Source organism: Nannospalax galili, unplaced genomic scaffold (assembly GCF_000622305.1).
Source record: "Nannospalax galili isolate Female #2095 unplaced genomic scaffold, S.galili_v1.0 scaffold186, whole genome shotgun sequence".
Lineage (NCBI taxonomy): Eukaryota > Metazoa > Chordata > Mammalia > Rodentia > Spalacidae > Nannospalax > Nannospalax galili.
In genome coordinates this window covers 4,794,428-4,819,715 of record NW_008358774.1, presented here as the reverse complement: position 1 = coordinate 4,819,715, position 25,288 = coordinate 4,794,428, and the positions used below count along the sequence as shown (strand labels likewise).

At 42.2% G+C, this 25,288-nt stretch overlaps 1 protein-coding gene across 15 annotated transcripts in view; it reads right to left on the bottom strand.

Annotated features, from left to right (window-relative positions):
- The window catches only part of Map7 (microtubule associated protein 7), a 171,331-nt gene that overhangs the window by 5,384 nt on the left and 140,659 nt on the right, over positions 1–25,288 (bottom strand). For 7 of the 15 annotated variants that reach the window (XM_008822064.2, XM_008822070.2, XM_008822060.2 and 4 more), the window contains 9 exons: positions 19,364–19,521; positions 12,927–13,042; positions 12,377–12,648; positions 9,917–10,145; positions 8,178–8,352; positions 7,807–7,908; positions 7,321–7,371; positions 6,793–6,850; positions 5,087–5,186 (listed from right to left, as the gene is read on the bottom strand). In XM_008822064.2, coding sequence (XP_008820286.1) covers positions 5,087–5,186; positions 6,793–6,850; positions 7,321–7,371; positions 7,807–7,908; positions 8,178–8,352; positions 9,917–10,145; positions 12,377–12,648; positions 12,927–13,042; positions 19,364–19,521 — 1,261 coding nt within the window. The remainder of the gene's footprint in view (positions 1–5,086; positions 5,187–6,792; positions 6,851–7,320; positions 7,372–7,806; positions 7,909–8,177; positions 8,353–9,916; positions 10,146–12,376; positions 12,649–12,926; positions 13,043–19,363; positions 19,522–25,288) is intronic. The other 8 variants (XM_008822066.2, XM_008822063.3, XM_008822069.3 and 5 more) reach the window with 3 other exon arrangements.

Genomic DNA, 25,288 nt, shown 5'->3' with positions numbered 1-25,288 from the left:
TTTTGAGACAGGGTCTCCCTGTAGCCCCAGCTGACCTGGAACTCATTATGCTCATTATGTAGACCAGCCTGGCCTTGACTCACAGAGATCTGCCTGCCCCTGCCTCCCGAGTGCTGGGATTAAAGGTCTGTGCCACCACGCCCAGTTTATTAATCTCTCTTTAAAGGGAAGATGTACGTTCTAAGTGTTTCACAAGGCACTACAGGGTCTGAAAATATTATTTATAAAAGAGCATGGAAGGGGCTGGAGAGATGGTTCAGCAGTTAAGAGCACTGACTGCTCTTGCAGAGGACCTGGGTTTGATTGCCAGCACCCACATGGCAGCTAACAACCATATGTAACTCCAGTTCCAGGAGATCTGACACCCTCTTCTGACTTCCATGGGCATTGCACGACATGGGTGCACCTACCTACATGCAAACAATACACCCATACACATTGAATAAAAATAAAATATTTGCCAGGTGTGGTGGCACATGCCTTTAATCCCAGCACTTGGGAGGCAGAGGCAGGAAGATCTTTGTAAGTTCAAGGCCAGTCTGGTCTACATAGTGAGTTCTAGGACAGCTGGGGCTACAGAGAGACCTTGTCTCAAAAAGAGAAAAAGAAAAACAAACAAACAAAAACCAATAGAAATAGCATACTCAAGAATGTGATGGTGTTATTCTATTGTTTAACTCAGGAGGGAGAGGAAGCTTGGCATCATCCCAGCTGCATGAGCGTGCAGTCACACATATGTGTGCAACACTAGCCTTTCTGACTATCTGGGTTGCTGCATCCATCCTTAGGCACTTTCTCAACACCAGTGGCCAAAATTTCTATAACCAGAGACCTAGTTTTGGTTCTCAATCCAAAGAGAGTTTAAGAAGTTTTGGTAGAAGATAAGGGACATGACTGTATCTCCAAATCTTTCTCCTCTGGTGATCTTCACACTTGTGACCCTGTAAAGCAGCAAAGGTCAACCTAATGCTTGAGGCTAGCAGGCTTCCCTTTCTCCTCACGGGCCTACCCATTCTTTCCTGTTAGAAATTAAAATGAATAGTTGTGTCAGATGCTTTAGATGACCAGCCATTACAGGTTCAGGGGACAGTGCAACCAGCAGAAACTAACTGAAATTGAAATCTGTGTGTTTATATTATAGCTCTGAGCCCTCTTGGATAAGAGCAACAGCTTTTGTATTCCTGTACTTTAGATAAACTTTAGAGGTTAAAGCTGGGTGGATGATGGTTGATTTCACTCAAAGGAAATTCAGGAGTATGGGGAAATTGGACAGCCCATGTAGCTGATCAGAACCAGGACTTCATTGCAGCTTGGCATTAATAATGTCCTAACAAGGAATTTTCAAATTAGTGATATATTGTCTTCCTCTTTGAGAGGAATTTGGAAATGTTACTTCTCCTTTGATACAAGGTCTCCCTGTAGCCCCAGCTGGCCTGGAACTTACTACGTAGACCAGGCTGGCCTTGAACTCACAAAGATCTGCCTGCCTCTGCCTCCAGAGTTTTGTGATTAAAGGCATGCACCACTACTCCTGGCAATGTTACTTCTTTAAGTAAAATTAAGAGCAAGAACGAATTCACAAGATTTGGAGGAAAAGACTGGATCAAACTTGAACATCACTAAAAAGTCTTCATTTCAAAAGGAAGAAATATTTTGTTAAGAAGAAAGTCCCTGAGGGCTTTCTACAAGTGAGCAGAAAATGCCCTCTGGGTTGTTGGGTAAGCAGGATAGAAGACTGCATAGGCATCAGAGCCTTTTAGCTTTTAGCTGGGTGTGTAAGAACAATCAGAATGCTCCGAGAAACTTAAAATATGATTTCCTCCGAGCCACATGTGATGGCTTACATCTGTAATTCCAGCACTTAGGAGGCGAAGGCAGGACAAGCACAAGTTCCAGGTGAGCCTAGGCCTCAGAGAAAGACTGTCTCAGAAAACAAAACAAAACAGAACAAAACACCTCTGATCTCATTCTGATACTGACTTTTATACTCAGATACTGGCCTGTATCTTTGGTTCCTTACTCCACAGCAAGTTTCCTATCCATGAATAAATATTCTCTCGAGTCCTATGGGAGCATCCCTCCATAAAAACTCTCTCTCAAAACACAAACATAGATCTGAGGTAAAAACTGATCTACTCGAGTCACATATTCATATGCATTCCATAGATATTTATTTAAAATATAATTTCATATGAAAAATTGCACACATTTTATAGTTTATAACAATATATTTTAAAAATATATTTTAAAAATATTTTATTTTTAAGTGTATGAGTGTATTTCCTGCATGTATGTAAGTGCACCCATGTTGTGCAAAGCCTGGAGGCCAGAAGAGGGCACTGGATCCCCTGGAACTGTAGTTATAGATTGTTGTTAGCCACCATGTGGGTGCTGGGAATCGAATCTGTGATTCTCTGGAAGAACAGCATGTGTTATTAACCATGAGCCACTTTCCAGCCCAAAACTGTATGTATAACTAGACATTCCACATTGCACATTTAAAAGCTGACTAGAATTCTGACAATTTATACCCTCGTCAATTCTTTTTTTTTTTAAAAAAAAAAAACAACTCAAAATTATGCATACTTATTTATCTATGTGTTTGTGTGTGTGCACATATGGGGGCACACATGCCACAGTGTACAAGTACAGGTCAGAGGACAACTTGAGGGAGTCAGTTCTCTCCTTCTATCATGTGGGCCCTGGGGATTGAACTTAGGTCCTTAGGCTTGGCAACAGGTACCTTTACCTGTTGAACCATCTTGTCACTCTCACCCTCTTTAATTCTATATGCTTTTGGAGATGGTGGTGGACATCTATAATTTTAGTACTCAGGAGGCAGAGGTAGGAGGATCTTTGTAAAGTTAAGGCTAGCCAGGTTTACAATATCAAGTTCCAGGCCAACCAGGCAAGGGCCCTGATTCCACCCAAATTCTATATGCATAGGGAACCTGTTATGCTAAAAGAAGATGGGTGAGAGCTCTAGGGCTTGAACAAAAATCCTGGCAAGGATGGGGAGCAGGGAGGAGTCCTTATAGACTGCTAGTGAGAATGTAAGTTAATTTCTCTGTCTCTTGCTGATTTTTTTTTTGTTTTTTTTGGGGTCTTTTTGAGACAGGGTCTCCGTGTAGTCAGGGTTGGCCTGGATTTGCTATGGAGACCAGGCTGGCTGTGAACTCATGGAGATCTCCCTGCCTCTGCCTCCTGAGTGCTGGGATTAAAGGTGCGCACTACCACGCTCAGCATCTTGCTAATATTTTGAGGCAGGGTCTCACTCTGTAGGCCAGGCTTGATTCAGTGCTATGTAGCCAATGATGAACTTTAACTTCTGATAATATTCCTGCTTCAATTTCCTGAGTACATGAACATGTTTATGTGTGTTTCTCATTTCTGAGACTGAACTCTGCAGCCCAAGCTGGTCCCAAACTAGCAGCAGTCCACACCTGTTTAAATGTTTTGTTTAAAAATTTTTTTAAAATTACATTTACTTCTTCATTTTGTAGGGGCAGGGGCACTCTCATGCAACAGAATGTGTGGAGATCGGAGGACAACTTCTAGCTGTCAGCCTCTCCTTTACCATGTGGGTCTCAGGGATCGAGCCCAGGTCCTCAGGCTTCATGGCAAATACTTGATCCACTAAGCCATCTCACTGGCCTGTTTTTAAAAAATTTTTACAGTTTTTATTTATTTTTATTTTGTGTGCATGAGTGCTTTGCTTGCATGTGTGAGTGCACCTGTACTGTGCAGTACTCACGGAGGCCAGAAAAGGGCATCGGTACTGGAACTGGAGTTACTGATGGTTGCTAGCTACCATGTGGGAGCTGAACCCAGTCCTCTGCAAGAGTAACGGCCAGTGTTCTTAACCACTGTTTTTTAAAAGTATTTTATTTAGGGGCTGGAGAGATGGCTTAGCGGTTAAGAGCACTGACTGCTCTTGTAGAGGACCTGGGTTTGATTCCCAGCACCCAAGTGGCAGCTAGCAACAGAGCCTCCCCCTCTGTCAGCCCTGAGGTATGCCACTTTGTTCCTTTTTAAATAAAGGTTTTTATTTTTATTTTTATGTGTGTGAGTGTATTGCCTGCATGTATGTGAGTGTACCGGTATCTTGTAATGCCTGTGGAAGTCAGAAGAGGGTGTCAGATCCCCTGGAACTGGAGTTATGGATGGTTGTTAGCTGCCATATAGGTGCTGGGAATCAAACCCAGGATCCTCTGCAAGAGCAGTCAGTGCTTTTAACCCCTGAGCCATCTCTCCAGCCCCTTATTTGTTTGTTTTAAAGAGGGTCTTGCTATGTAGCCCTGATCAGTGAACTCAAAACCCTCTTGCCTCAGGTTCCTTCTGGAGTGCTGGGGTTACCATACCTAGTGTTCCAATTCTTCTCTTAATTGCTGTTAGCAACAGTTTATTTCTTCAATAAGGAGCTCTGCTAGTAATAATTTATCATAAAAATACTAGTGTGCAAACTACTTTTATTGTAGAACAAATATGTGACTCTCCCACCACTTTCCTTTTTCTCTTCCTCCCTCTCTCCCTTTCCATCTCTGTACTCAGTTGACCAGGCTGCTTTGAACTTTCTATGTAACCCAGACTGGCCTTAAATTTTTGATCCTCCTGCTTCAGCCTTCTTCTGAGTAGCAGGGATTACAAGCCTGCAGCACCAGGGCTAGCTGTAATTTTCTTTAACAGTCACTCAAACTTTACCAATAAGAGTCAAGAAAAAAAAAGCTATACCCAGGCTGGAGAGATGTCTCAGTGGTTAAGAGCACCCACATGGCAACTAACGCTGCCCATAACTCCAGTTCCAGGGAATCTGACACCCTCTTCTGTCCTCCATGGGCACTGCACAATGCAGGTGCACTTACACACATGTAGGCAATACACTCATACACATAGAATATAAATAAATTTTTACGAAAAGCTATGCCCTTTCTTATAGAGTTACAAGCTCTACAAAAAATTAAGGAGCGCAAATTAAAAATCAGACTGACTGTTAAGCTTTAGCATTCTATCAGGAGTGAAAGTAATGTTTTGCTCTAATGTATGGCGATGAAGAAGGCAGCCCCCACCCCCGCCTTGTTTAACTCACCTCTCTGTGGTCACTTTTGATTGTTGTAAAGTGACCACATGTAGGCTGGCTGCTGAGTCTCCATTTCCTGGAGAGTTCATACATGGGAGTGCAGATACCTCTGTACATAGCAAAGGAGAAGTTACTAATATTCTACCATCAAATTGAACCCCTAGGAATCAGAATATTTGGATTTATTTTTATTTTTTAAAATGTGTTTATTTTATGTGCATGCATGTATGTGAGTGCACCTGTGTCATGCAGTGCTCACAGAGGCTAGAAGGGGGTGTCATAGCCCCTGGAACTTGAGTTATACACTGTTGTTAGCCTCCATGTGGGTGCTGGGATTTGAACCTGGGTCTTCTGCAAGAGCAGCCAGTGCTCTTAACTGCTGAGCCATCTCTCTAGTTCCAATACTTGGATTTATGACATGACTCTATAACTTACTAGCTGTGTGATTTTGAACAAGTCAATCTCTGTGCCTTATTCCTGGATAATGGTACTTAACCTAACAGGCTACATGTGAGAACTAAATGCATTAATATGTGTAAAGTACATACTGCCTCAGCACACTGTAAGGCTGAAATACAGGTTACTACTATTTTTGTTTGTATTATGTTGGCTCTGGACAGAAACTATCTATTAAAATCAAATCAAATCAAATCAAATCAGATCAAATGATGAAGGTAGTGGTAAGCTGACTTGATGAGCTGACATAGAACAGTCACCGGGGAATTGGAGCACATCACTGTGGAATACCTCAAGTGACAAAGCACATTTTCATAAACTCACTTGAGGTCCCATCATACTTAGAAAGATGGGGACTTCACAAATGGAGGCCCACAGTCCCTAACTTTGCCACCTCATTAGGACTCAATACTGGAGCCCATCTTAAGGCAACATTTATTGACACCTGACTCAAATTTAGAACAGGGCTACCTAAAGTTTTATAAACCTCGATAGCCTAAATCAATAACATTCCTGGAAACATGATGTTATGCAGTGAGGGTAGGGTGAGGACACAGTTCAGTGGTAGAGCACTTGACTAGCATGCATGAAGCCCTAGGCTCAATTCTCAGCCAAACAAAACAAAACTGCACTGGATTAATATGCTACTATGGGGGTTCTCCAGACAAATATACTTAGAGCATCTATAAAAGGGTGTAAAAACTCCATTATTCAAAAATCATGATGCACAGAAACTAGAAGAGCTTCTGTCGAAATGAAACCAATATTAACTAGATAGGAGTACTAAAAGTAAGGTTAGTTTCACTTTTATTTAAGACACATTTCGTTTAAAATCTCCAAGAAACAATAATCTCAGTCTAAAGACTAGTATGTAAACAATTTTCAATGAAGCTTCAACAAATTTTAAATATTATACCTCTTCTGAAGGGAGGATTAAAAGAAATACCATTTAAATTCATGTCTGAGAACTGTCATGAATACAAATCATGAAAATGTATAAATTTAAGATGGGTATGGTAATGTAGGCCTATAATTCTAGCACTTGGGAGTCTTAGGTAGGAGGATCAGGAGTTCAAGGTTATCCATTGGTACATACTGAGGTCAGCCTGCATAAGAGTTAGATCCTATCTCAAACAAAACAAAAAAACCCCCAGATAAACAAAAGAGAACCCAAAGGAGCCTGCCCTCCCATTCACTCATAAATATTCCGATTTCTAGGGTAACATTTCAACGGACTTGAATTCATTTGATAAAAATACCTGTTTCTCCAGTGAGAACTCCCTTGTCTACGTCACCATTTCTTTGATCAATGGTTTTCTACCAAAAGGAAGAAGAAAAACAAACTTAAAAATCCAAAATTCAAGTTATTAGTAGTAGAGTGCTTACTGGGCACTTGTAAAGACCTGGGCTTGATCCCCAAGAGGATGGGTAATATAATCATAAAGGAAAAAGAAGCCTTGCCAAGCACAGTTAGAGCCAGTGTGGCACAGGCCAGCAATCCCAGCACTCGGGAGGTGGAGGCAGAAGGATCAGGATATTCAAGGTCATCCTCAGGGAGTTGGAGGCCAGCCTGGGAACATAAGACCCTGTCTCAAAAAACAAAACAGAACAAAAAAGACAAGTCAGAAAATAGTTGGGTGTGGTGGGACACACCTGTAATCCCAGCACTTTCGAGGATGAAGGAAGAACTTCATCTTTGAACAGATAATGAGTTTGAGGCCAGCCTGGGTTATGTTAGACAGTATCACCAAGCACAGTGAGCAGCTAGACTATGGCCATATCAATACCTTATCTGTAGATTCTGTCCTCCTGGTTCTTTTCATAATCTCTTCAAGTCTCTGCAAGAAAGAATAAATAAGCGGGTGAGATCCAGGAAGAAAGCACATAGAGATGTTCAAGCACACAGAGAAATTAGAATTCATAGTTCTTTGTCCTAATCGGAGTTATTAAAAAAGGTTGGAACTGGGGAGGGGGGCACCCACTCTTCTGTAAACTCCCACCCTATGCTCTGTTAGCAAGCCCAAGCCCAATAAACTTGTTAGGATTTTCTAAAAAAAAAAAAAGGTTGGAACCATTTAAGTTCCTTGCAGCAGAAGTAACTGCTTGGGGAAGGGTGAAACTTGGGGAGCAGTTTCTTGGGAGGGTATTAAACTGAAAGCTGTTTCTCAGGCAAAGGTTCCTGGCCAAAAGCCTGGTCTCTCGGTCTTCAGGCAACTTCAGAGGCAGGACTGAATCAGAACCCTAGCTGGACCAGGCTTCTGCAGAGGCCGTACCTTCTTCCTCTCCAGACGCTCCTGTTCTTCCCTCTGGAAATGCTTCTCCCGTTCCTGTCGGACCCTCTCTGCCTCCTCCCGGACACGGGTTTCTTCTTCTTTCTGAAAACAAGTTGTATCTGCCTCTTATCCTTAGCTTGGCTCGTCTGTAGCCCAGCTTGCACACAGGCAGACCGAGGCAAGACAACAGACAGCGGAGGCCTCACGGAAGCCAGAGAGCACACCCTTCCTCAGAGCAGCTCCCTTCTGGGGCAGGGCCCAGCACCACCTCGCACTGCTCGGCACTGTGATCTTCCGGGAGTGGCCCTCTGGAGCACCAGCCTCCACCCTGCCCACGTGCGCGCAGCCCCTGTCTGGAGCAGGGCACACACCTGCTTCTGCACACGCTCCACCTCCTCCCTCTCCCGACGCTCCCGCTCCTCCTCAGCCTGATGGCGCTCCAGCTCCTCCTGCTCCCGCGCTTGCTCTGCTTCGAGGCGACGGGATTCTTCTTCTCGGCGACTTCGCTCTTCAGCCACCCTTCGAGCCAGTTCCTCTATCTTTTGTCTAGGAAAAGGCAAAAATAAAGACACAAGAGGATAATTAATTGAAGAGCGGCCCAAGTTCACAGGTATGAGAAGGGCAAGTTGTTCAAAGACCTGGAGAAAAATCTCCACTAGCTACGTATACATATACATATACATATACATATACATATACACATACATATACAGCAGCCTGGTCTAGCAGCACGTCCGTGGGGGATTGTCTTCACTGTTAATTATGTAGGAGGACCCAGCTCTCTGTGGGTGGCACCATTCTCTGGGCAGGTGGTTGCTAAGAAAACTGGCTAAGCCTGAGCTGTGAGGCAGTCAGCAAGCAACATTCCTCCATGGTTTCTGCTTCAAGTTCCTGGGGACTCCTGACCTGACTTCTCTCAGTGATGGACTGGAGTGTAAGCCAAACAAACCTTTTGCTTCCCTAAGCTGCTTTTGGTCAGAGTTGTTTTACTATAGCTACAGAATGAAACTGGAACACCATCCATGGCATAATGTTTGTCTGGAAGGTAATCTTGGAGCACTGAAACATCTCACCAAGCTGAGAAGAATTTTATCTGAAAAAAACACATGAACCTATAACTTGCAGCTTTACAGTGATCATCTCAACGATACCGAGGAAACCTGAAGACTAGAGATGCAAAAACAGACTGGACAGCTGCACCTCTATTGTGTTATAGGTATGAAGCATATGTATACCTGTTTGTATGTGTACATGTACATACACATCATCCAACTGTTCAGAGAACAGAATAGGCTACTCCAAATGTACATAATTACTGAATTTGGGAAGATTATATTAAGACACTCTTCTAAAGGCTTTAAAATGATGTATTGCTATTTGTAAGAAAATGTGATTTAAAAAAAAGTTCTGGCCTGGTCTACATAGCAAGTTCCAGGCCAATTGGTGCTACAGGGAGACCCTGTCCTGAAAAAGACCAAAAAAGGGGCTGAAGAGTTGGTTCAACAGTTAAGAACACTAATTGTTCTTGCAGAAGACTCGGGTTTGAATCCCAGCACCCACATGGCGGCTAATGACTATCTGTAACTCCAGTTCCAGGGGACCCAACAGCCTCTTCTGTCCTCCGTGGGCATTGCATGACACAGGTGCACTTACTTACATGCAGGCAATATACATGTACACATAAAAATAATAAATAAAATATTAAAAAAAGACCCCCCCAAAAATTGGGGGGAACATAGGTCATTTGATAAAGAGTGCTTGCCTAGCATGCAGGAAACCCTGGGTTTGATCCCCAGCACCACATACACCAGGTGTGGTGGGACATGTTTTTAATCTCAGCACTCTGGAGGTGGATGCAGGAGGAAGAGAAGGTTAAGGCCATCCTTGGCTACATAGCAAGTTTGAGGACAGCCTGGGGTACATGAAAACCTGCTTTAGAAAACAAAGAAAAAAAAAAACCCAAAACAACAACAAAAGTGTTTTGTGGTCATGGAACACCAGGTTAAGCATAATTCTGAAACATTCACCTTTATCTCTGTTGCCACTGACTCCCTGTCCAAAGTAAGACTTATCCAATAGTTTCTGTGGTTGAGTCCCTAGCACCTTTTACCTTTCCAGCTCTTCTTTCTCCCTTCTCTCCCTTTCCTCCTTCTCTCTTTGCTCACGAGCTAGCCGCCTCTTCTCCGCCAACAGCCTTGTGGCCTCTTCTGGATCAGTGGTGCCTGCAGAGGTCTTAGGAATAGCACTGGCAGTCACAGTGGATGGTGGTGCTGGGACAGGGACTGGGGCCAGGACTGGAGCAGGGACTGGAGTTGGAGCAGGGGCCGAGGCTGGAGCAGCTGTACAAATAGGTACAAAGAGAAAAGCAAGTGGAAATAAAACCCAAAGAACAGAACAAAAACTGGTATCCCCACACCCCAGGCCTAGAATTCATCATTCTTAAAGAAAAGGGAACATGTATCACTGTGTGTTCTCACGGCTTCATTGTATTCTGTCTGTCTGTAACCAAGCAACAGATAACAAAAAACTGCCTGTGTAAGTGAGACATCCAACAAAGCTCACACTCTGTCACCAAGTCTTATTTTTACAGTAGCTAAACAAGTTAACATCTACCAATGTGTGCTGAGTAGAGAACCTTGTGTTAGATGAGTGAGAAGCTACACTTTGTGCAAAATGAAGATGAGAGCTGCCATTTGCTTTTTAAAAACCATTAAGCAAATTCCTATGCTTTGGTGGCTGTTTTCTACAGCATGAAAGCCTTTTTATGAGCACCCTCAGCACCCAGCAACGTGTCTACACTCAGGCTGGGTAGGTGATACCCAGTGATCAGGCTCTTTTTATTTATTTTAACAAATTAATTGTGTTTATCTTTTTTGAGACAAGGTTTCTGTGTAGCCCAGGCTAGTCTGGAACTCATTATGTAGCCCAGACTGGCATCCGATTCATGATCTTTCTGTTTCAGCCTCCTGGGTACTAGGATCACAATTGTGTACCATTATACTTTAAGAGTCCTCTTTTGATGAAACTCAACCCAGTGCTATCTCAAGGTCTAAGGCATGAGGAAGCAACAGCCTTGTTAGGGACAGGCATGAAAGCTACTACAAATCTGGCCTCCACTGGAAGTCCTGATGCTGAGATGCAAGGTGGGGACAGAAGTTCTTTAACATTGTTCAGATTTAGGAAGATGATCTGGGATGGTACAGGAGGTGTTCTCATTGTTGAGTGTACACCACCATGAGGTATCTGTGGGCATCCAGCTCTGGCACCTGAACCTCCATTCACAACCCCCTTTCCAGGTTTATATTCCTACTTTCCATACAGTCTTCCTTCCTTCCTTCCTTCCTTCCTTCCTTCCTTCCTTCCTTCCTTCCTTCCTTCCTCTGTGTTTCTTAGAAGGCTTTCTTTTCCCTTCCTTCCTCCCTCCCTCCCTCCCTCCCTCCCTCCTTCTCTTCCTTCCTTGTTTCTTCCCTTCTTTCCTTGGGATTGAATTTACAGCCTCATGTATGCCAGGTAAGCACTCTATTGCTGGCCTTGATTTTACAGAGATCTGCCTGCCTCAGTATCCTGAGTCCTGAGATTAAAGGCATGCTACTATGCCCTGCTCTTTGTGTATTTTGAGTCTCATTAAGTAACCAGCTTGGACTTGAATTTACTCTGTATCTCCAATAGGCCTTGAACTTGTGATCCTCTTGCCTCAGCCTCCCTGATACCCAGGATTACTAGCATGCAACATCAGGCCTAGTCCATGGAGCTTCTGCTCTTCTTCTACCCTAACATTTTAATTTTTTCTTGGCTCTTACCTTCAAATTTCAAATTGTCTCAGGCAGGAAATAATTTTCAACAATATTGAATTCCTAGCTCCAGATGACTAAATTTCCAAACAATATTGAATTATCTCACAGAAGACATTAGGTCTTCTGACCTCTGTCAAACACCTACACTAAACCAATGGCCCTCAAATCTAGTCTACGAGTGGTTAGATCCTCTATCCTGTATTCTGATCCAGTGGACCTGAGGCAAGGCCAGGACTCTGTAAAAATCCTAGAGGTGATGGTTTAAAATTTTTTCCAGAAAGTCTTTGAAAATCATTCCTTCAAAAAGCAGAGATTAGGCTGAGGAAGCAGCTCTGTAGGTCAAATGCTTGCCCAGCAGCATGAAGCCCTGAGTTCCATCCCTAGCACCTAATGAAACCAGGCATAGTGCCCCAAACCTGTAATTGTAATCCTAGTACTAGAGAGTCAGAAGTTCAACGTCATCCTTGGCTACATAATGAGATCATGGCCAATCTGGGCTATCCTGTTCCCTTTCCCACCAGAGAGAGAGAGAAGAGAGAAGAGAGAAGAGGGGGGGAGAGAGAGGAGAGAGGGGGGAGGGGGGGAGGGAGCAAGGGGGGGAGAGAGGGAGAGGGAGAGAGAGAGGGAGGGAGGGAGGGAGAGAGAGAGAGAGAGAGAGAATGAATTGCAAATATCCAGGAAGGAAAGAAAAGCTAAATAAAAGCAAAATCAAACAATGGATGAAGACAGGGGCAAACTCAGAATGCACATCCTAGCACCAGCCAGTTCATTCTCACCAGGTTCAGCTGGCTCCACAGGTGTCCCCTCTTCAACTGGGACTTCTTCTACCTTCACTAAAGGTGTCCTGCCCTTTAGCAAGGGTTCATTGGCAACTTTCTTCTCAGGGTCTTTTTTCTCGGGTTCTACTCTGACTTCTCTCTTGATAGGGCGAATGTTGCCGGGGGATGAGGGATGGGCCTGAGAAGAAGCAGCTTTGACTGAGCCAGGAGGCAAGGAGGATGCTGGTCGGGGTGTGCCAGGCAAATGAGGCATGGACTTGGATGGGAGCCTGGGCAGCAAACGACATGGACAGAGGACACGTCAGAATAAGCCTACCAGAACCCAGAACACCCACTGCTGGAAATACCAAGCAGACATTTCACTATGATGTATGATTTAGAGGGGGCCTCTAAAGAGACCCACTTCCAAGTTCCTTTTTCCTTTTGCTTTAAGGAAGCTTGTTATTCCTTAAGTTAAAGGCAAACAGTGTGAGAATAGTATACTTTGAGGACAGAAGGTAATTCTCCAATATGGACCATTCCAACCAGCCTCCTCTATTCCACTTACCAAAGGCGGGCGGGAGCTGGTGATCTCGCTTTGGGATTAGATGGAGATAGAGTCCTTCGGATGCCAGAGGTAAGATAGAAGTGGCCATGTTCTCGCTCTCTCTCTCTTTTATGACTCTGAGTTTAGAGAAACTCAATAATGAGATTTTTCTATGACTGACAAAACCATAGTCACAATATCCAACAGATCTATCAATCATCTAATAGTTTCTTAAAGACAAAATTTAAACTGTTATATATATCCATTCCACCTCAAAAAAGGCCCTTGTTAGTTTACAACTGACCAGTATAACTGAATATAGATGATACCCAGAAGGTAGATCTAGATGGGTGATTTGAATTATGTTTGTTTAAAAAAGACTTAAAAAGCAGCTATACTTTGTAAAATTATCTGGAGTGAAATTGCTCTCCCTCTCTCTCTCTCTCTTTCTCTGGCTTGTCTATCACAAATGGTAAAATAAAAGTAATTTCCTTTTGTTTTTCAACTTTTCCCTTTTCTTTCTGCCATGCAGGGGATTGAACTTCAGGCTTCATACATGCTGGGCGAGTACTCTACCACTGAGCAACACTACCAGCCCCATTTTTAAAAATGTTTTAATTAAGCATACTTTTTCCTTTAAAAAGTATGTTTTATTCTTTAGCATTTTTTGTTTTCGCCCTGGAATATGCATTGCTTAGTCATTTTAAAAAAACTTCCATGGTGGTGCACATCTTAGATCCCAGCACTCGGGAGGCAGAGGCAGGCAGATATCTGTAAGATTGAGGCCACCCTGGTCTCCATAGCAAGCTCCAGGTCAGCTGGAGCTCTAGGGAGACTCAGTCTCAAAAAAACAAAAACAAAAAAACCCCAAAACCAAAAAAACAATAACCCCCCCCAAAAAACAATAAAAAACCAAAACAACAACCCATGCTTTTTATTTCACTTTTCCCCCTTTATGTGGATATTATAGACAAATTCTTCTTCACGTAATGTCCTCTTTCTCACCAAGGATCATCAGGTTCAAGGTGAGGAACTCTGGGTATCTTCACCCTTCGTTCCTAGGGATGAAACTAGAATCTAAGGGCAAGCTCTAACATCTGCCCTCCCCAAAGGGCTCACTAGGAATTCAGCCAGAGATTTGGCCAGATATGCAAAGAGACGCCTAGAGAAGTTGAGATTCTAAAGTCAATGGGGACATGGGAGGAAAAGGAAAGGGCGGAAGGAAGGGGAAGGGACATAAAGAAGCCTAGAGAGGCATTAGAGATTCTAAAGCTAATTAGAAAGAGAGGTGTGGGGAGAGGAGGAAGAGGGGAAAAAAGGCAAGAAATAGAGGAAACAGAGGGAAAACAGATCCCTCTCTGTGATGTGTTATGGGGTGGCACTGGAGGCACCTCTGGGAAAGCAGAGTGCAAGGATACAAGTGGGGCCTCAAAAAACAATTGCAGGCTTCAGGTAGTAAAAGCCACAGCTGCCATATGGGTCTTTCCTGGCTGGTATATGGAATAGCCCTTATGCCTCTGGGAGATTAGTGCCCAGGACAGAAGACCCACCACTCTTCTAAAGGGAAGTTTTAAAGAACCATGGAAAACTTTTTTTGTTCTTTTAAAAAATATTTATTATTTTTATGTATATGTTTTGCTTGCATGTATGTAAGTGCACCATGTGCATGCAATGCCAGCAGGTGTCAGAAGATCCCTTGGAACTGGAGTGGCAGATGGTTATTAACTGCCATGTTGATGCTGGGAATTGAACTTTGGTTCTTTGGAAGAGCAGCCAGTGCTCTTAGCCACTGAGCCATCTCTCCAGCCCTTTTTGTTCTTTTTAAAAATTTTTTAAAAATTAAAAAAAAATTCTTGAGACAGGGTCTCCCTACAGCCCTAGCGAGCCTGGAACTCACTATGTGGACCAAGCTGGCCTCAATCTCATAGAGATCTGCCTGCTTCTGCTTTCAGAGTGCTAAAGGTGTGTGCCACACCACCACACCCAGCTACTTTTCGTTCTTTTTTTAAAAGGTCTTTTTAACATTTATTTTTCTTTTCTCCCCTTCCTTTCCCTCCCCCCTCCCCTTCTCTCCCCTCCTTTTCCCTCCCCCCTCTCTCTGTGTATATGTGTGTGTCATGGTATGTGAGTGGAGGTCAGAAGACAACTTGTGGGAGTCAGTTCTCTCCTACCATGTAGGTTCTGGGGATCAAACTCATGCCATCAGGCTTGACAGCAAGTGCCTTTACCCAAGCCATTTGTTGCTGCCCATTTTTTTCTCTGTTTTTCTTCTGATTTGGCTAAAGATCAAGGAGAGTTCTGAATGGGAATGTGAGTCAGAAAGGGCATTCTGCATGTGAGGAACTTGGGGATGACCTTCCTCATATGGGTTTCATGAGGCAGGATGCAGGGAATGAACCTATGTCCTTGACAGCATTCTTTTTATCAAGGTGACACTGACATTGAGTGACTGCTTTCTCTTCTAGAAGAAAGAGCTCTTTAATCTCAGGGGCTGGGAAAGCAGAGCCCTCAAGCAGGTAGATTTGTCCTCTTCTCAGCTCTTCTCTTACTCTGCTGTCTAGCCACCCATCTGGCCACCACACATATAAAGGTACTCCTGATTTTCATCCTGATGTAAGTTAATGGCTTGCTATCCTTTAACTATGCAATCATCTTTCTTTGGAACCCTTTCTCCAATGCTGAGAAAACATACAAGCTGCTCATGTCAACTGGCTGACAATCTATATATGGGACAGGGACATTTGAAAAAGGAACTAAGCTGGAGCTCTCATATTTGCTGATTTTAAAATAGATTACAGAGCTACAACAGTTAAAATAGTATGGTATTGGTATACAGACCTGGGCATACAGACCAATGGAATGGAATAGAGAACCTAGTAATAAACCCAGGGACATATGATGAAGTTCCAGGACCACTCAATGATAGAAGAACACTCTTCAACAAATGATACTAAGCCAATAGTATATCCACATAAAAGAGAATGAAATTGGATCCTTCCCTTATACAATATACAAACATGAACTCAAATGGATTAAAGACTCAAATATAAGTTGTAAAGCTCTAAAAGGGGTGATATCCAGAATATGTAAGAAAATTTCAATGAGAAAACATAGGAGGAGAAAAGTTTCATATTCTGGGATCTGGCACTAATTTATAGACCCAAAGCAAAGGCAACAATGTGAAAATGGACAAACTTAAAAATATCCACAGATCGTGCCGGGTATGGTAGTGCACACCTTTAATCCCTGCACTTGGGAGGCAGAGGCAGGCCTGGTCTACATAGTGAGTTCCAGGACAGCTGGGGCTACAAGGAGACCCTGTCTCAAAAAGACAAAAAAAAAAAAAAAAAAAAAAAGGTCCACAGATCAAAAGATTCAACAGAGTAAAAAGGCAGCCTATGATGGCTATGATGGCAAACCATATCTGATAAGGAGGCATGATCTAGAAAAAGTAAGTATTTCCTATAATTCAACAAGTAGGAACTTGATTAAAAAAATGAGCTAGGGCTGGTGATGGCTCAGTGGAAAAGCAATTCCTTTACATGTACAAGGCCCTGGGATAAATCATCAGCAACACAGACATACACAGACTTAAGGATTTTGTAAACATCTCTCCAAACATGCTATACCAACTGAAAAGATGTGCAACGCTGATTATTACAAATGCAAGTCAAACCATGAAATATCACTCACATTCATTAGATTGGCCATTATAAAATAAAAACAGAAAATAGTAAGTGTTGGCAAGGATGTGCAGACTGGAACCCTTGTGTATGATCGGTAGGAATGAAAAATGGTTCAGGCACTTCGGGAAACAGTGTGGTGTTTCTTCAAAAACTAAAATAGAGGCTGGGCATGGTGGTGCATGCCTTTAGTCCCAGCACTTGAGAGGCAGAGGCAGACGCAGATGCAGGTGGACCTCTGTGAGTTTGAGGACAGCATGGTCTCCATAGTGAATCCAGGCCAGCTATGGCTACAGGGAGATCCTGTCTCAAAAAGATAAAAACAAGAAAAAAAAAACAAAAACAAAAAAAAGCCAAAAAAAACCCCCAACTAAAATAGGTCCTGCAACCCCACTCCTAGTGTGTATGTGTGTGTATCTCCCAAAGAATTCAAAGCAGGGTCTCGAAGAGTTGTCATATACAATGTAGTAGTATTCAGGTGTATGTGTGTGTATCTCCCAAAGAATTCAAAGCAGGGTCTCGAAGAGTTGTACATATACAATGTAGTAGTATTCAGGTTTTTTGTTTTGTTTTGTTTTGGTTTTTTTTGGTCTTTTTGAGACAGGGTCTCCCTATAGCCCCAGCTGTCCCAGAACTCACTATGTAGACCAGGCTGGCCTTGAACTCACAGAGATCCGCCTGCCTCTGCCTCCCAAGTGCAGGGATTAAAGGCGTGTGCTACCACGCCCAGCGAGTATTATTCAGTTTTAAAAAGGAAGGAAATTCTGACATGTTACAAGGATGAACCTTGAGGACATTATGCTCAGTAAAATAAGCCAGGTATAGTAATTCCAAATTTTATGATTGTATTTATGATAATCAAACTCACACGACAGAAAGCAGAATGGTGGTTACCAGGGGCTGAAGAGAGGGGAGGGAAGTGCATATGCATAGTGGTTGGTTCATTTGTATAAGATTTGAAAAGTTCTGGATTGGCTGCATGACAGTATGATTATACTTAAAACTGGACTTTAAAATGATTATTTTAAAATTTTTTAACTAAAAACTTTTGTATGTATGTGTGTATGCATGCATGCCCATGTGGCATGTGTTGAAGTCAGAAGCTGGCATTGCTTCTTTACCTTACTTTTTGAGACAGGGTTTCTTACTGAAGAGGGAGTTCAGCAGCTAGACTAGCTGGCAAGCAAGCCACTGGATCCGCCTGTCTCTATACCCCAGGGCTGGGGTTACACAGCCGTGCCACCGTGCTTGGCTTTTACATCAATATCTGAACTCAGGTCCACATGCTTGCATGGCAAACTCTACCCGCTGAGCCATCTTCCTAGCCCCTACACCATTTAAAAAAAATTAAATACACAGTGTGTATCATTAGCTACTTTTGAAATGCCCAATGTGGCCAATCAATACTGAATTTCTTGGTGCAGTTCTAGGAGTCAGTTTCTGGCAGTAAAGTATGTCCCTAAACATCTGGTAAGGAGGAGAAAAAAGTCTAACTGATCACACATAGATAGAAGAAGGCATTAAGAAGACAGATCCACAAAAGCTCACAGGATGACAAGCCTCTCGTTCTGCTTGCCACAGTCAGCCTCCACCTTCCTTTCTAGAAGTGCTAAGAAGAAACTGTCCCTTTGGTAAGTGCTTTTCCCTGCTCAATAAGCCAAACGGTTCTGCTTCACTGTCACTTTTTGCCTCAGCCAAGATCTCTACAGCATCATAAGGCTAATGAATTAAAACTTCACAGAATCAAAGGTAGGTTCAATTTTGGTGCACAGGGCTGTAATTCTGTCTCAGTTATAAATGAAACACTGAAGAGGCTCAAAAGAAAAAATCCTATAGGTAAAAACCATCAGGCTCTCACAACCTTCAAATTGTCCTCTAGGTACAACCTTTCTAAGGCTCCATCGGCTTTAAACATTTGAATTGCTCTGGTAAGTTAAAAAAAAAGAAAAAAAACGTTCCAATGTCTCATGACAAGGTCCATACTATTATCCTTGTAGAGAGGTAATGGCATGTGAGGAATTGGGGAGTCCTTAAAGACTCAAATATAGGGTCCAGAGTCATAGAACAGTATCTGCATCTTTCATCCATACCAAATAAGGACACAGTTTAAACAAAGATGAAGAAAGACTCCCAAGGCATACAAATGGTTTCACTGCATTTACAGAATGATCAACAGTAACACTGCCCAGCTGCCTTACCAGGAATAACAAGAACGCATTATATTCCTTATTTGAAAAACTGGGTTTATGGTATAGTTCAAGAGCCCTTCAAGAAGTGCTTATTTACCAAATAACCAGTGTTTCCAAAATATTTCTTTTCACCATATTTTAAGATGTGGGCTTTGACAGGGATGAGCTAATAAGCAGGATGGAAATCTGTATGGTTTTGAGCAAGCCAACTTCAGAGTTCAGTCAGTCTCTGGAACTGGTTGCGATAAAAGGTCAGGGCAGCAGTCCAAGCCCACTTCCCCCTGCAAAGGCCCTTGTTTTCTCACTTTACAAAGTGAAAGTATTCTGTACTCATCTGTATAGTGCAGAATTTCTGCTTAAGTGAAGAACAGTTTTACATTCAAATCTTTAGGAAGAGCAAAATCCCTAAATAAAGAGGAAGGTTAAGGGATAGGACCAGCCAGCCAGCTAGCCAGATTTACACTGGGGGGGTAGTGTGCTGTGTTGTAGCCATCCAGTCTTGGACCTACAATACACCTGGGGGTAGAGTCCACTCTGCATGGACACAGAGCTGACTCCCAGGCACCAAGCTGCTCCCAACACTCACCATACTCACCGCTGTGCCATGGATGGTCCTCCTTCGTGCAGAACCCTCAGGTGGTGTCACAAAGAGTTTTGGTCGATCCCCTGGATTTCTAGAGTGTGCAGCTTTGAAGGACATGATGATGGGGCTGCAAGATGCTGAACGAGGACAAATGGGGATAACTAGAGTGCAGATGATTGTTTACACAAGAGTGCCAGGGGAACAGGTGAAGAAAGCCAGAAGCAGGTTCAGGAGAAGGAGCAAAGCAGAGATAGAGAGAAAAGTAGGGAGAAGATGTTATTACCTAAAGATGCCCAGAACCATCTTACTCAACTCTCCTCACATCTTCTGAGACTACGTTGTGTCCATGTGAACAATCAGGAATATATTGTTATTTGCCTACTTCAGTTCTGATTAAAGACATAGGAATAGTCGAGTAATTATGGAGAGCCTTGGATGACTACAAACCAACGGTTCTGGCAAAACCCTCCATTAGTGATGTAATTAAAAAAAATCTTTAAAAAATATTTTATTATTTTTTTATTTTATGTGTATGAGTGTTATGCCTGCATGTAAGGGAAGTGCACCTGTGTCGTGCAATGCCCGTGGAGGACAGAAGAGACTGTCGGATCCCCTGGAACTGGAGTTACAGACAGTTGTTAGCTGCCATGTGGGTGCTGGGATTCGAACACAGGTCTTCTGCAAGAACAGTCAGTGTTCTTAACCACTGAGCCATCTTTCCAGCCATAGTGATGTAATTTTTATATTAAGACTGGCTTATAGTTTTTCCTAATTAGTTCTAAAATGGAACATAAGGTGGAAAGAGGAAGCATGAAAGCAATTGTCTCCAGAGCCAAGTTCAAGAGCCTGTAGTGAAAAAAAAGCAACTGAAATTTAAAAATGTTAACTGACCAAGTCTTACCAGGTGCTAAGGCTTGTTACAGGGATAGCCAATAATTTTCAGAAATGAATTTTGTAAAAGTTTTATTGATTTAGGCAAACCAACACATACTTCTGTTTTTCCCCCAAAGTGAAGACATTCAATAGTTTTTAAGAAACAACACTAGAAATTACGGGAGATAGGATGCAATTATTTAAAATGGTGAAAAGAACATAAGGATGCTAAGATTGCCAAAAATATGGTTGAATCATGAATAACATTCACGATGGAGCATTTTTTGAAAGGCTACATTCTTGACCATGCACCATCAAAGGAACAGGGATGCTGATCAAGCCACTCTGAGCAACAATGGATTTAAGAAAATTCATTTAACACTGCACAGGTGCCAGAAGTGTGGGGATTAAGATTCTAACATGCATTTTCAGATATCATTCAGAAACCTTTTCCAGTGAAAATAAAACAAACATAATTATTCAGGATAATACTATGTACTTGAGCCAGACTATAAAATTACTTTACCTAGCTCTAGTTCTTAAATCAATTCTTTACTTTTTTGAGACAAGTTCTAACTACGTAGCTATGTAGCCCAAGCTGACCTTGAACTACTCTTAAGTTTGTCTGTGATACTCTGTTTTAAAATCCTCAAATTTGGGGCTGGAGAGATGGCTCAGCAGTTAAGAACACTGGATATTCTTGCAGAAGACCTGGGTTCGAATCCCAGCACCCACATGGCAGCTAACAACTGTCCATAAGTCCAGTCCAAGGGGATCCAACAGCCTCTTCTGACCTCCGCGGGCACTGCACAACACGGGTGCACTTACCTACATGCAGGCAATACATGCATACACATAAAATAAATAAATAAAATAAAAATCCTCAAATTTAATTGTTTAAAGGACACCTTCTGGCTAAAATAAACACTAAAAATTCTAAGTGTTTTAAATTCCACTGCTGTTCTGAACGTCTACTACAGAAGCACCCAGAACTTTAAAATTGGCAACTCTCCTGCTTCAGCATCCAGAGTACTGGGATTATAAGTGTTCACCAAACAAACCTAGCTTTTTAGCAATCTATTAAAGAGATGATAATGTAGGTAAATATAATAGTACTAATAAAAACTCAAAGTTCACAAGTTTGTAATTTTTTAAATTACAAATTGCATCTTTTTTTCTTTTTCTCTGTTGGGGCTAGAACTTGTGGCCTCCACTGAATTGTATCCCTAGCTCTAAAAGTGCATCTTTATTAATGTTCCTCATCAAATGCCACCCAGTATCTTCTGCAATGGGTAAGGCAGTAAACAGATTGGAAGCTGCATTCTCCTTTCCCATAATCTAAGAACAGAATTCTGTGTCTTTACAATAAACTTAAAATACTTCTCTTTCCTCAGTTTTCCTTACAAGAGCATAAGAACAGTCAAGCTTTACTTTTGACCTTTAATGGCGAAGGGTGGATTTGTACTGAGAAGCAGGAGAGAGTGTTGTCATTTTGCTGGGGGTGACCATAAGGAAAGTGCTCAAAATGATCTTTCCTCAAGTGCCACAACAAGGCACTTGTATTTCCCAGACAAGGTTAAGGTAAAAATCTTCCAAGTCAATCAAATGTACTCCAGAAATGATATCCTGGCACAGAGTACTTCTGGGATTGATGATTAGGCACTCTGCCCAGTACCCAGGGCAAAGTCAGAGGCCATTAACCTTGCCCAAGGATCAAGAAACCCTAGAAAACAGGCCTCCTCCGAGACCAAGGGTCTGACACAGAAAAAGGAATGAAACAAAGAAACATGATTTCTCTTTTCTCTAGTGGAAAATAATTTCATGAGCATTTCCCAAGACCATCCTGGATGCAAGCTAATTTCACTATACCTTTTGGTTTATTTTTATTTATAGCATTAAAGAAACATTAAATACAGATTGAAAACATTCTTAAGTCTGTGGAACTTTCTATAAATTTGGGGCTAGGGGCTGGAGAGTTGGCTCAGTGGTTAAGAGCACTGACTGCTCTTACAGAGGACCCAGGTTCGATTCCTAGCACCCACATGGTGGCTAACAACCATCTGTAACTCCAGCTTCAAGGGATCTGATGCTCTCTTCTGACCTCTGTGGGCACTGCATGACACAGGTGCACCTACTTATATGCAGGCAATACACTCATAAATAAATAAAAAAATTAAAAAAAAATTGGGGCTGGAGAAAGGGCTCAGTGGTAAGGAGCACTGGCTGCTCTTGCAGAGGACCGGGGTTTGGTTCCCAGCACCCACACGGTGGCTAACAACCATCTGTAATTCCAGTTCCAAGGGATCTGATGCCCTCTTCTGACCTTCTTGGGCATTGCATGACACGGCACACACACATGCAGGCAATAAAGTCATACACATAAAATAAAAGTAATAAATTAAAAAAAGTCCTCAAATGTAATTGTTCAAGGAATACTTTCTGGCTAAAATAAACACTAAAAATTCCAAGTCCATTAAATTTAACAGAATTCACTGCTGTTCTGAACATCTGCTATTGAAACACCTTCAAACTGATTGTGTGAATAATCTTGTCTTTCTGAAGAAACAGTATTATGTAGTCCCGCTCTTCCCAGTAACGCCATGTCCCAAGTTGTTTAATTAAAGAGAATAAACATTCTCTTGTGGAAAAAAAAAATTTTTTTTTTTCAGTGATACAGCTTGTTTATTCAGTGGGGGGGCGAGGGAAAAATATAGGGTGGAGACAGTAGCCAAAGCTTCACCTGATAGGTGTTCATAGTATCCTTTATTTGAATGTGGCAGGAGGACCCTATCATCTGGTTATAGTGCAATGCCTAATTATCATACAGAAAAAACCTGGGGGCAGTTTTTGCAGGTAACTATGCCAAAGGTCATGTTCCAAATAAGGCCGGGCACCTGTGCTTGGAGACGCCTTCCAAACAAGGTCAGGCAGAGAACAGGAAGCCCCTACTGAGAAAGGAGTTGACCTTAACAGCAGGGTTCCCCAACATCTCTCCCTGTTTTGTTTTATAATGGAGAGCTGTCATCACAAGCTTTATATGGGGAGAATCCAAGGTCTGATAATTGGCCATGACCTGATTGGTAGTAATTTTAGCAATGGTGGCAATTTGTAGGCTAAGAAATCTGAGAAAGTCTTCCACTTACTACTTTTGGCAGCCAGTGAACACAATCTAATTCAAGATCTTCAGTAGGAAACTAAGGACAAAGACAATTTGGTTCAAGTGTCTGGGAGTAATAGCACAGAGTAGAAAACTTGCATAACAGAATGCTAGCATTCATTAGGGCCTCTGGCATGTACATCTTAAATGCTTTGACCTCTAATAATCATATATATTTTGCAGGTTCTGGAAAAATGTGGTTCTGGAAAAGGTAACCCAAAGTAGTGGCTATAAATGAGAGGTATCAAACTGGGTTTCCAACACTCAAGAAAGAGCTCTACTGCTTGTTCAAAGGGGTCTGTAACCACTGAACACCTTAAGGGACAAGGTGGGTGGCGTCATCTGCTCCTGTAATCCTGGCTATGGACACAGGTTGCTCTTCTGTCAATGGCATTTGGGAATAAGATGAAGTAAGAGACAAAACTAAAATGAAAAGACAAGAAAATAAAAAAGAGGACATGGAAACAAAGATGGTAGAAAATATATCTCTGAAAAGACAACTGAGCAGCACATTTACATATTTAATTCCAGATGGAAGTTTCTGTAAAGACCACGAGTTTTAAATCTCATTAAGTATAAGTTGCACCAATGTAATAGGTAACAATGACCCAGGGAATGTACTGAAAATGGTATGTCCTGTTTTACACTAAAGAGAAGAATGGAAAGTTGCAAAATAAAGAGCTAATTTGCAGACACAAAGCACCCTGCCTGAGCATAACAATGAAAGAGAAAAGAGGGGGAGGTACAGGAGTAAAATGGGTGGAAATGAGGAAACGGACCTGGAAAAGACTAGAGGAAGAGTGAAAATTTACAAGTTAGTGATGACAGAAACAGCAAAGGAAGACAAATTTCTAGCTTTGAGGTAGTACTTTAGAATAATATAACACATAACGTGGGCTGTCAGGTACATGATGGCCAGACACTATGGAGAAGCTACAAAACAGGGTGGAAAGCAGCCTGGAAGGTTCTTCTGCATGATGAAGAATAGCTTTCATCACTTGAATAAAGGTACAAAATTCATAGGCATAAAACATGAACTATCTTGAGATACTGGACTTATATAAAATGACGAAGTGTGAGTATGGGGAGGGAGAGGTAAATAGATTTAGGATTTTCTAAGTGGCCCTGGAGTACAGCACTTACTGTCACTAAACTTGGTTGCTAGAAAAGTGTTGAGAATGCCCATCCTTGTGGTCTTGACTGACTCACACAGGACTGTGAGAAGTAGAGTTGATACTCATTAGTTCACTGGGCACCACAGATGAAAGTCACCACAAAATCATCACGAATTATTATTTGTGAAGCAGACTAATGGGCATGAAGAGGCTTGTGGAGGCAAAGCATTTTTACAGGGAAGTTTTAAAAGAGGGTATGCAACTCCTTAATTCCAAGGATGAGGGCTGCTAGACTAATTGGTGTGCTAGCCCAGACACACACCAAGTGTGTTCACAGAGAGTCAGGGAAAAGTCTAAATCCCCTTACCAGGACAGAGATGTTTCCAAAAGCCTATATGGACCATTCTTATCAACAGGACACACCACACGCTCTTTTCATTAACATCATTGGCTTGTTCGGGCATATTTTGCATTACAAAAAGTTTTAGTAAAATACATTGGCCAAAATGATGTTTTCAATGAATGTAACAATAAGTCTATTTCAGTTAGCCTTCTCCTCAACTCTTCAGAGTTTTAGAAGATCACAATTCTGAGGTTATACATGAAAGTCAGCACAGGAGGCTTGGTGAGCTGCTACATTAAGCCCCATTAAGGACTATGTGTTTAAGTCATAGGCTTGTGCAGACTTTGTTTCCAAGCCTGGATAGTATTAAATATTAAATTATATCTACCTCTGGTCATCTGTTGAGATACAGGGCAGACAGAAAAGTAGGTAAGGGATAC